General features: G+C 42.3%; 1 protein-coding gene across 4 annotated transcripts in view; it reads right to left on the bottom strand.

The window, feature by feature from the left end:
• The window catches only part of CEP43 (centrosomal protein 43), a 300,006-nt gene that overhangs the window by 146,014 nt on the left and 141,588 nt on the right, over nt 1–12,404 (bottom strand). For 2 of the 4 annotated variants that reach the window (XM_086926811.1, XM_086926809.1), the window contains exons 7-9: nt 7,361–7,387; nt 5,143–5,199; nt 4,741–4,811 (exon numbers count right to left, since the gene is read on the bottom strand). In XM_086926811.1, coding sequence (XP_086782937.1) covers nt 4,741–4,811; nt 5,143–5,199; nt 7,361–7,387 — 155 coding nt within the window. The remainder of the gene's footprint in view (nt 1–4,740; nt 4,812–5,142; nt 5,200–7,360; nt 7,388–12,404) is intronic. The other 2 variants (XM_086926812.1, XM_086926810.1) reach the window with 1 other exon arrangement.

Here is a 12,404-nt window from a genome sequence, read left to right as displayed (position 1 = left end):
AGTGTGTGTTTATATCCTTTCATCCTGCTTTCCTCCTTGGTTTGTCTGTTTTCTCTCTCGTGGAGTGGTTTTACCATTCATCCCGGGTTTATGGACTGTTTTCATAATTTGTACATTGCTGTGTATAGTTGTTTTCATTTTAAAGTGGTTCTATTTAATTTTCAATATAAAAGGGAGAGGATGTGTAGTATTCTCATGTTATGCTGTAATGTTCCCTTTCACCTTGTCCCTAGCTGCTCAGCCAGTGTGTGTGTTCCACGTAGAATGTTGGCGTGAGTGACATGAGTGGAATGTTTGGATGCCTGGTGTGTGAGTGTTGTCAGTTGGAAGATGGGCTGATCAGCTAGCTGGCTGCTCCGGGTGGGGTTTGCTGTAACTTCTACTTATGGACTTAATAAACTACATCAAACTCAACTCGGCTACGTCTACTATGTCTCCTGAAAACGTGGGGTCAGCCCACTACACTAGTGCACTGCAGAAGTAAACCAGTTGGGATAAGAAAAGCTTGTATGTTCACAATCCAAAACGAGATCTAAAAGCTAATTTAGGACGACAAGCTACTAAGACCATATTGTCCCAATGTAACAACATGAAGAACTTGTCAGCGGAAGACATCTCCTTTCCACGAGGGGACTTCAAAGGAAACGCTATACACTGGATTTAAAGATCCTCTCACAGTTTAGATGTCAATCACATTTAACTCAAAAGCTGCCGGATTGTGTATGGAAGGGTTGAATGACACTACAACAAATGCCTTTCCCCATGCCTTACCATGTATGGTAAGTATAGATCAGGTAAGTGAAACCATAAAAAATAGGTATGAATAAATGTGTGTATATATATATATATATATATATATATATATATATATATATATATATATATATATATTTAAAAGTGTGTGTTTGTGTGTGTGTAATATATATGTGTGTGTGTGTGTGTGTATATTACCTACTGGCTGTCGCCAGTAGGAAGTTATAGTTAGGACCTATTACCCATAGGAAATCCGCAACATTCTATTTGGAATAACTTTCGTGCCGATTGACGAATCTGCGCGAAATCTTTCAAACTTTTGGCCAGCTCCGGTCTGCTCCTATCCTGAAAGCTTGGGGGTGATTCGTCAAGTGGGGGCCAAGAAAAAAGGGGGGTCCCAAAACGCGTTTTCCCCATGCAATTTCCCAAAGGACCTTTAGAAGCAGCTGCAGCCCGAACTGCTGAACGGAATTACACCGCCAGGTGAACGTGCGCTCTATAAATGTTTTAAACTCAAACTCAAGAGGTAGTCCTTGGTTCAGACTCGTGCCTTTTGCTTATTTGGTGTAAATCATTTCAATAGTTCCTGAGAAAATGACAGTTAAAGTAATTTATATATCTATGGGCTCAGAGGGTCCGAGTACCCTAAGCGCAGCCTGCACGCACCCTGCCGTGCACAAGCTGCTTTTTAATTGGCTGTCAACACTCCAAATCAGGCAGTGTTGGCAGCCATCTTGTGCCTCGGTAGAACTGAGGCACAAGAAACCGAAGAAAAAACATTGCAAAACGCGAAAAGGGGGCAGGGTAGACACACCCTGCCCCCTAGGCCTGCTCAGGGGGTCCCACAAGGACCCCCAGGGCCCAAAAAAATTTTACAATTTTTTTTAAATCACGGGCCGCGTGTAGGATCCGCACATCCTAGCGATATAAAAAAAAAAAGAAACGCGGTCTGCCGCGCAAAATGTTTTAATTTGCCCCTGGGGGCCCAATCCCAGGGGCATTATTAAAAAAAAAAGGCCCCCGGGGCTTAAAAATGTTAGCTGGGGGGGCTCTGAGGCCCCCCAGTCCCGGGGACTGCCACCCCCGGGGGCTCGATTTTAATGTATGCGGGGGATCACAGGGTCCCCCGCAGCCCGGGGACCGCCACCGCCCGGGGCTACTTTGAAATGGGTGGGAGGGGCTCTCAGGCCCCCAACAGCCCCGGGGACCGCCACCCCCGGGGCTCGGATTTTAATGTCTGCAGGTGGGCTCACAGGGTCCCCCGCAGCCCCAGGGACCGCCACCCCCCTTGGTGTCTAAGAAATGGGTGGGGGGGGCTCTCAATCCCCACCAGCCCCGGGGACTGCCACCCCTTGGGGCTTAAAAACATTTGAAAAGGGGGTAGCAATACTGCAGAGGGAGGTATTCACTAGACTTGCTCGGATAACCCAGATGGCATTTGCCCCTTCCCCTTACTTGCTTTATTGAGTTATGTCCATGGTGTACCTAAATCCATGCGCAGGATCATACAACAGCACCAGTGAGGAAAAATGCAAAATTTCAGCAGCACCAAGACAAGAAACGGAGGTGAGCACTGTTGCAACACTCTGATTTAATTTGCCCGCACTTTTGACTTCAAATACCTGTGGCAGAAACCAGGTGTGAATGTAAACACACTACTTACCAATATAATCTGTAAAACATAGACAGACTGCCAGCATGTTTAAGGGGGGGCAAGTGTGCCACCCGGCGCAGCTGACGCCCTGTGGGGGGGAAGAGGGGGGCCTGCTTGCCCCAGAGTGGTGTCGGCCGATTTCACCGCCATGAGCCCAGGAAGTTGAGCGCGCTCTGTGTGCTGTCTCTCTGCCTCTGGGCGGCCCGAGTCGGAAGGAAGAGCAGAGCTGGAAGAGGAGAAGCTCCGGAGCGTTGCCCTAGTAACCAGGAGGCTCACTGTTTAGATAACACACCATGACATATACACGGCCTAACAAATGAGCCACTGAGCGAAATATTAATGATTTTTTCAGTGAGTTGAAGTGCACTGAGAAGGGACATAGACAGATACCATAATAGCTCATAACGCAGCACGTGCTCTCGCCCCCAGAAGCAGCTCGAGGACAGTACCTGGGCGTGTCGCAGCCTCCTGTAAGTGAGGCTCTCCTCTCCAAACAGCGCATCAAGCTCCTGGAGTTTTCTAGGCGCCTTGGGCTCGTGGTGGGCTAAGCCCCGTGGCATGCTCAGGGTCCAGGAGGCAGGGCTCTTGTAAGGAGTGCTCGGTTCCTGGCCGCTGTGAGATACTCCATCCCACAGAAGGATCCGGCACGAACAAGGTACTGTCTCTTGAGAGCAGCTCTGCCTACAGCGTGCTCTGACAGGGTTAGCTTCTGTCAATTGCGAGTAGCTCTTACTCGAGACGCTCTGGCAGGACTAGCGCTTACAAAGCTAAATACGAAAAAAAGCCCAGTAGCTTTGCCTGTCCACCAAGATGCGCCGTGAATGGATGTACTGGTGGGGCCACCAATGGTGCAGGAAGAAAAGGATAACTGTTGCAATATTCATGGTGACCCCATCCGCGATGCCCGGGAGGGGTCGAGGGTGTTTGTGTCCCTCCAGCAAACATACGTTGTCTTGTCTCCCGAGCTCGTGGGAAAAAAATAGCAACAGCTGCTGAGCAGGGAGCGCTCTGATTTTAAACAAATGGCACAATCATAGCCGCCCCGTGTGAAGCGGCGGGGACACTTGGCGCTTTGTTTACCGCCGTGATACCTGAACCTCCTGCCTGGGAACCATAGGGAGCCCCTCCCACAGCCCAGCAGGCAGCGCACACAGCGCCTCTGTCTCCTGTGACTGGAAGGAGTGGGGCGACCACAGGTACATTAAAAGGGAGTCCAGGCACCTTGGCAGAGGTAGAGGCGGGAAGCGCCCCTCATACAGTGAGTCAACTCCAAAAAGTGAAAGCGTTTGCGTTCGTTAAGTGTATCCCACAAGGGCAGGGTTCCCCCCTGCGGAGAGAGACACGCTGGCTTGGGAAGTCCCAAGAAACTCCGGAAACTATCCTTAAAGAAAGTTCGCTCCTCACACTTTCCGACAGACACAAACAAAAAAATGCAGACGCTCAGCAAATACAAAGGATGATCCTAAAACCCGTCACTAACAACTTGGCTGACTTACGTGTGTGGTAAAAGCTTTCTCATTTTCTTTATGGGGCGAAACAGATGGCCCCATAAAGAAGATAAGAAAGCTTTTACCACACAAGTAAGTCAAGGAAGCAAATCCGAAAGGGACTGAGCTAAAAGAGAAAGAAGAACGTCACTAGGACCTCTTCTCCAATGGCTGGCCAACGTTTAGGAGGCCAGCCAATGGAGAAGAGGGGCGGGGTTAACCCTCGCTAGTGAAGTACACTCTAAAACATAAAATCTTGCGAGCTCGACTGCGCATGTGCGCAGTACGTCACGCGACGCCAAAAAAGGAAGTTGCTTCGGAATGGCCTTGACCAGGTCTTTACAAGTGTAGTTCATTGGCTCCATAAAATCTTGTGTAGGTACATTAAATCTGATCAACATATTGATATACTTATTAAAAAAAAAAATAGTACAGGAGAAACAAAGCTGTTCCTAATTTATAAGCGATATATTTAACAAAATGTAGAAAATTTAAAAAAAATCTAATTCACTTAGGTAGGTCTCTAGATATATACCAATTGTGGTACAGAATAGAAAAACACTTAACTGATGTATTCAGAGGCTACTACAATAGATGCTGACCATAGAATAACCATTCTCTCCATCATGATGCTGTAACCTACTCACTGCAGCAGATATTTTACAAAGTGAGTTTGGGGACCAGTTTCCTTCAAAATAAGAAATGAGTTTGGGAGAGGTGTTTGAGCACTTTACGTCAACATGCATCTATGAGCAATTCACACTTATATTTTTAAGTAAAAAGAAATGCGACAAGGTCATGCGTTAAAATTCTTAGGAGAGCATTGTAAAATGTTAATTGGTTTACCGATGGAAATGAGGAAAAAGATCCATGAAGAGTGTCCTTAATTCATCTTTACTAATCTCACCACTCTTATCCTAGGAGAAGAAATGTAACAATTTAACATTATTACAAATAGTTTCCTTTTACGAATCAACCCCTTAATCCCCAGTATTTCCTCACAAACATACATGTTCACAAAATATCAGTGTTGTAAGGTATAACAAGACAAACAGGGGAAGCATTCAAATATTTCAAGCAGTAGGAAGCATTCTGCTTGGCCTTTCTTTGATTTGCCTCTTTGTCAAAGACAGAGAACGGGTGAGAAGTGAAATGGGAAGGCATCATCTGGGTTGAGCAAAGGGATAGGTTTTGTGAAACATATAAAGCAGTTAAAAGGTAACTTGTTTATGTCACAGAGAAACCCACCTTATCATAAAATTCAAACTTTTTCTTTGCTTCAGTTATCTGTTTAGGAGATAACTCCTAGAATAAAATCAGATTGACAATGTAAGAAATGGTAAACACAATTTCATTTATTTAAGCTTCATTGAGCACACACGTGAATAGTGTAGGGGCTCTGGTGAAAGCACAAGTGTAATTGTCTCCGACCAGAAAATCAACTAATTTACAAATCTTGATAGGTTTGTCATGAGTATCACAGTATTAGAAGATTCCAGGGACCAAAGAGTCAAGGATGAGAAAATCATGTAGGCACTTGGTTTGTCAAAGAGTATGTTTAAACAAACACTGATAAAGCCAATAGGTACAATTTTTAAAGTGATTATCTTGTATGCACAGTGTGTGATCTGATCATGTGGTTAGATGAGTTTTATGTGTTATCAGTTGGGGGCCATGATACTGTTGTGGTTTGCTACTATATAAATGAGGTGTAGGGATGAAAACTGTTCTGCTGTGGTAGAGATGATGGTGGATTAGGATGGTATTGTGGTACATTTAGAGGGCATGAGGTGAGGTGTACTGCTTGGTGTGATAGGGAGATGGTGGATTGGGTGTCAGAACAGTGGTTGTGGTTGCTTACTACAATAGAGGGAAACTGTAAAGCAGTGACATATTGACTAGCATAGTTGAGGGGAATGTAGTAATTACTAAAGGGTTGATGCTCTAGAGATTAGAGTTGATGTTTGGAAGTTCTGATAGTGTTGGTTTCGCAGTGTATTAGCGTGGGTAGTAATGAAGTGGTATTTTGTTGATGGGGTGCTAACAGTGCAGTATTTTCAAGGTTGTTACTGTTGTGCTCTGAGCTTGTCTTGCTATTATACTGGGCAGTAGTGAGTTGGTTCGAGGGGGCCATAGTGTGATGCTGATAGTGCTGTGGTTGTCAATAATAGTGCAGTGGTGGAAGAGCTTAGTCCGGTGGAATCTATTGTAGTCTAGTAGTGGTAATACGGTGTTGTATGGGAAGGCAGAGCAATAATGCTGGGGCAGAGCAGTGCTGTACATGGAGGCAAGAGTGCTGTAGGTGGAGGCAGAATCATGCTGTAGGAAGAGGAAGGGCACGGCAGAGAAACTGTGGACAAAGAAATGGTGTAGTGGTAGCCTACTGATGGGGGTAGGGGAGTGTTGCAGTAGTACGGTGATGAGAGGTAGTAGGGCTGTATTATGTGAAAGTGTCTGGGCAGTCCTTGGGTGGTGTGCAGAGTTGTGGGTGGTGATTGGGGTAGGAGGATCTAGTGCGGCTGGAAATGGTGGGAATGTGGGGATGGGATTAACAGAAACAGCTGATAATTAAAGGGGGCAGAGAGTGGTGATGAAATCATAGAAAAATGGCCTTTGACACTTGAAGTGTTAATGAGATACAGGAATGTTGCATCGCTGTGCAGTACAGTGGTGTTTGGGTGGTGGTGCAGTAGTGGACCAACCATGCAGTGTAGCGGAGATACAGCAGTGATGTGAGGGAAGAGGTATGCTGGTGAAGATCAGTGTTGGTATAAAGCGAGAGGGAGGCAGAATGGTGCAAAAAGCTAATAGTGCATTAGCTTGACTTGGTTGTGTAAAGGTGTGAGGCAAAGAACTGATTGCCATTTAATTCAGGAATTGGATAGTGAAGTACGGAGCTTGGAATGAAGGGATTGGTTACTCAGTGAAAGAATAGTGTTTTGAAATGACAATTCAGTAGTGGGGTGGTTGTGCAGAGGTAAGTGTGACAGTGCAGCGGGTAACACAGTATTCTGTGGTGAGTTTGACAGTTCAAGGGTGAACATCCTCCCTCCCCACTGTCCTAGCCATAATTGTTTTCAGATGCATGGCATGATTAAAGAAAATGCTATTAATCCTTAAGCATGACCCCAATACTATCAACGAAGAGTGCGGTAGAAATATTCATCCATGCTCATTGATACAATCAGAAAGTCCTGGAGATAAATCGATGAAAAATGTTATAAGATTTGCTGCACAGCAGATCAATTTTAAGTTCTTTTAGAAAGATTAGTTTGAGAAAGCTGAAGTTACCTCAACCAGAGCAAAGATGAAAAAAATATTAATGCAATTTAAAGTAAATTGCTAAGTTTTTCCCAGCGTTCTGATTCAAAAAAAGGCTTTGCCCACAAAATAGGATTGTAAATGTTAATTATGCAATTTACAATTTAAAAAAGTGGGAGAGAGAGAGAAAGTATAGCCCCAGTACCTTAGGAATAGAAGTAGGCTGATCATTCTGTAGCAGGAAGAAACCAGGAGAAAAAGAAACCATTCAAATTACTTAAGCACATGACACATCACACTATATTAATATGTTCCCTATTAAAACTTATGTTTTGGACAAAAATAAAAAAACACTCTAGTAATAGGAGAAGGTACTGTCAAAATATACAAAGACATGTAGTGTCAAAATATACATAGAGGTGTATTAATTTTAGGAACCTTGGACTCCATCACCTACACTCAAAATCACGGTAATAATAAATGCAAATCCTAAATAGGTAGAGTTAGCAAGTGCAGAACAAATCATGATTCCAGAAATTAAGGGTTCATGAGTAAAGCCTCGTTTAAATCTTAATGCAAGAACTACCTAATTAAGTTTGTGGAGACCATCCTCCCACAAATTTAAAGCAGGTCCCTTGGTAGTACAATGGAAAGGAGAAGGCTGCCAGGCATTTGACATTGGCTTCCATCACATGGAAGACTGAGCAAAGTAAACAACTGTTAATATGAGTCTTTTGTTACAAGGGTACTCGTTTGATACATGTTATTATGCGATGAGTAACCACACACAAGGCTCTCCATTCTTAGCTTGGTAAACTCCATGATGTGGGAGACCACACTAAATGGAAGCATGTTCTATGGCCAGTGGCAAATAGAATACACAAACAACATATATTAAGAGGACTGAATATATGCAAATCACAGGATGTCAGGGCTCATTAAAGTAAGACACTCTTACATACTATTGTATATGCTCATGTAAGGTATAAGAAAGAGGTGTGATAAGATGACTCAATGCTGCTCTCTTCTTTCTCAGTAGGGAGATTATTTCAACATAGCCTAGTAAAAAGAAGCAGTCAAGTGAAATACCTCGCTTATAATCAACAGGAAAACTTACTGCTTCATACACTGGGGATCACAGTCATGGCAAAAAATCTCACCGTCACATATAACAGATGTAACTGTTTTTCTGGGCCATATTCAATATAGTCGCATGCAGCAACAAGAGGGTGATGGCATTTCAAAAGCTGCTTCCCTGTTACTAGGCGTCTCATCCGCTAATAGTAAGACAGATAATGAAACTTATAACTAAGGTGTCTTACATTATGCAAGTCCAAGACCTCCAAAGGCACATGTGCCTTGAGAAACAATGGTCACGTGCAACTGGACAACACGTGCTGGTTCAGCTCAGCACCATCTATTGCTAAACTGTAATGGCTGAACCATAAAAACTAATTTGATGGCAGTCTATTCCTCAACCTCCATCCACCAGTGACCACCAAGACCAAATTCATGGGGTCTGGAGCAGCTGTGGTAACTTGATACTGCTCAGCTGCGCCACCCCAACCTCACTGCACTAAAACCGACTACTTGGCATAGGAGTTCTTAGACTTTGATTACCAACAGCTTCCAAAGGTGTATGTGTAATTTGTTAAAGAAAGTAGGAGACTCATTACAAGGGCATTTTATGCAGATAAATGGAAACTATTTAACCTGTTGCACTTACAAAAGGCAAATATGACCTATTTTTCTTTAAGGGTACAACTAGCCACTGTAGTGTCTTATCCACAAAATAGGGAACACCAGTCTATCTTTAAAACACCTGTCATTATGGAAAGCCTTAAAAGGGTTATCCCACCATTGTTTCTGCTCTAGTGACTTGCTCACTCTCTAGAAGCACTTAGAGACCGGTTGGTGATTTGCGTCATATAAAAATAATATAACATAACATAACCAAGAACAATACCAGTCTCTTCACAGGATCTGAACAAGGTCTTCATCTGACTTAAGCCACTGCCCTCTTATCCACTACAGTTACTTTACTTAAAGTGGCCTTTCTCATTGTGATCACTTCCTTCCAGAGGGTTAGTGGACTGCAAGCTCTAACAGTTGAGGAGCCATTTATCCTAGTGCACAAGGATTGGGTTGTTCCTTGAGCACACCCTTGCTTTCTGTCTGAGGTTACCTTTCCATGTTAATCAAGCTACTGATTTACCATCTTCTTACCTAAACTACTACTGGTTGCAGTATGGGCCTTCTGTACTTTGAAAATTAAAGAGCTATGTTATTGCACCGATCTTACCAAATCCATTATGAAAAAACTAACAGCTCTTTATTACTTTCTTAGCCAACCTCACCTGGGAAAATCAATTTCAAAAGCAGGCATTGCCAGGTGGGTTGTCAAATGCATTCAAATTTGCTATGCCAAAGCCAAATGAACACTACACCCTGTGCTTACAGTACATCCATCTTGCAAAAAGGGAGCTACTATGGATTCCTAGGCAACAATCTGCTTGAAGACATCGGGAAAACCGTGATACTGTCTACTATTCAAATATTTACTGAGCATTACACAGCATTACTGTGTGGACACCCATGCCAAACGAGAAGTCAGACAAACTGTACATAACACTTGGTTACAAACATGTTCTGTTGCAGATCATAAGCCACTGCTTTACAGAAATGAGTACTCTTTTTTTCAGTTTACATATAGCATGGGATCTACAGTAGCACATGCTACAACAGCAGATTTTACAAACATAAAAATACTCACACGGACTTCAAGAAATATTTATATAAAAAGTGTTCCTATCCACTAAAAAGATATTTGAATTTATTGACATAAATTTGAACTGGCAGGATTGAAGCTAAATTAAAACCATGGTTCACAAGATCTGAATAAGATAAAATAATTTTGGGTTTGCAAGATGGAGATGGCTACGTGACAAGACGATCCCCTACTCCAGCACTCTATGCCAAAAGTCTAAAAGGGAAAATCATCAAGCTCTTAAGTTATCCATTTTCTTGCAGGAGTGGCTAACCCATTCCAGGTGTTTTCTTTGACTTCAGAGACTAAAGTGGATTACAAATACCAGCATATAATGAAAAACATTACTTGGGTTAGCTACTTAGGCATGGAACTGGATAACTTGAAAGCTCTACTACCAGTGGTAAATGTAAACTTTGCACCAGATGGACTAATCTATTGGTTAATTAATCAAGCAAGTTATTGTAATCTTACCAGTACAAACACCCAAAGTAATTTTTCTAAAACATTTGCCATTTTATTCTCAGAATATTTCAGTTTGTCATCATAATTGTTTAAGCACCCCAATTTTTTTACAGACTTTTTTTCACTGAAGGAAAAAACGTTTGCTAGGATATAGCTCGCTAAAGGGAGTGCTGGAGAACCAGTACAATAGAGTTGGTAATGTTAGTGGCATTAAATATAACAGAATATTGCAAGACCTGTTGGCTAATGTGGAAGAGGTGGCCACTGATGAATATGCCTCTTTTTTTGCATGCTTTTCCCCCGCAGGGAATTACAATGAGGTTGTTACAACTACCGCGTTGTAACAACGCACACCATTACCCCGCAAGTCGTAACAACAACAACTTGCTTTAGTGGGGGGCTGGATGTTGGAATAGTATAATTTACTATTCCAACTCCATTATGTGCAACAGTAGGGAAGGTGTTGGATTTTAAATCCAACACCTTCTACCACATCCGCAAGTCGTTGTTCCAATTTGCAGAGTAATTGTATGCATTGTTACAATGCATTCGTTGTAACAACCGCGTTGTAATTCCCTGCGGGGAAAAGGATTTGTGGTAAACGATGTTTATCACCACTGATACAAAGCAGTTAGTCTCTTAAAGTTCTTTCAGTTTCTGTTAAGGAAGTGCAACACAAACACTTGTAGCCGAACTTTGTGTATTACTTCCTAAACCAGAGATCTCCAACCTTTTCTGTAGTGAGAGCTACTTCTGATCAGGGAAAATCCTAGTGCGTTACTGAAGGATTATAAACTCACGCACTGTTACCAGACACACCCATGCCGAGCTTTATTGACTTTATGCATAATGTACATGGAGCCAGATACTATGGTTTGAACATAATCATTTGACTATGGGCACTATAACAGGGTTGCTATGGGTGTTAGTGAGAGATGTATGAACATGTGGGCATATGAAAGGAGTATATATGTATAGGTGACAGAGCCTGTGAGGTATGTACTTTGTGCACAGAACCTACCTTTCACCATACGTGGCATAGTTATATGTATAACACAAACATACAATCATTATTTTTAATTTAAAGAGCAAAAAAATATTATGCAAACATGTTCATAATACAGGGAAAGATTTCTGCACTTCAACATTTTTCCACTTAAAACAATGGCTGTATTTTTCAGTTACAAATTTGGCACAATGTATCAGCCACTGGGAGCACGATGCCTACTGTGTATGAAGGCAACACTTTGAAATAGGAGAAAATTAAACTGAAGAGTTAACTTAATGTTTATATGGATTCCAAACAACTCATCATTTCAATTGCGCTTCAATTTTCAAGTATCACGTTCACAAACAGCAGGCATTTGCTCCAAGTGGCATGTAGATATGGTGCCATATTTATACAAAAAAATACAGACATTTGTTTAAATGGGAGGAATATCAAGTGGAGAAACATACTTCATAAAACATTAAAACGAAGCCTGTTTAAATGGGAGAAATTAAAATGAAGAGTTTACTTATGCATTAAGGTAACTGATAATTAAAATTTTCTCCCACTAAAAAGCATTCAGAAACATCATTTTGTTCGTACGCTCCAATACTGAGTTGACAAGAACTTTTATTTAAGAGCTAAATACCTCAGTGCTTCAGTTCTTCACCTCTGTGTCCTGGATCACAAGTCTGACTGAACACTGCTAATTATTAGGCCCTGCTTTCTGCAGCTTGATGATAATAATGTAAAATAAATACAGCCTTCCCTTAACTTTAAAAAAGAAAACGTGAGCCTGTGCTTATTTAAAAATGAACTCAAGGCTGTGAGTTAATCTGAAAGTGTCTGCAAGATACTGGTAGCAAGCGATCGACTGGCTGGAGACACCCTTCCTAAACAATAGCTCTGTACTGTAGACCGGGCAGAATTTACAGACTGGCAACAGAAGCCTGACTCAGTGGAACTTATGCTATATACAGATGTTGCATTTATGAATAAAAACACACTGCAGACTTAATGACTTCTAAA

This window comes from Lissotriton vulgaris, chromosome 6 (assembly GCF_964263255.1).
Source record: "Lissotriton vulgaris chromosome 6, aLisVul1.2, whole genome shotgun sequence".
Lineage (NCBI taxonomy): Eukaryota > Metazoa > Chordata > Amphibia > Caudata > Salamandridae > Lissotriton > Lissotriton vulgaris.
Note: the sequence above shows the minus strand (reverse complement) of the source record. Positions and strands in the feature narration are given on the sequence as shown.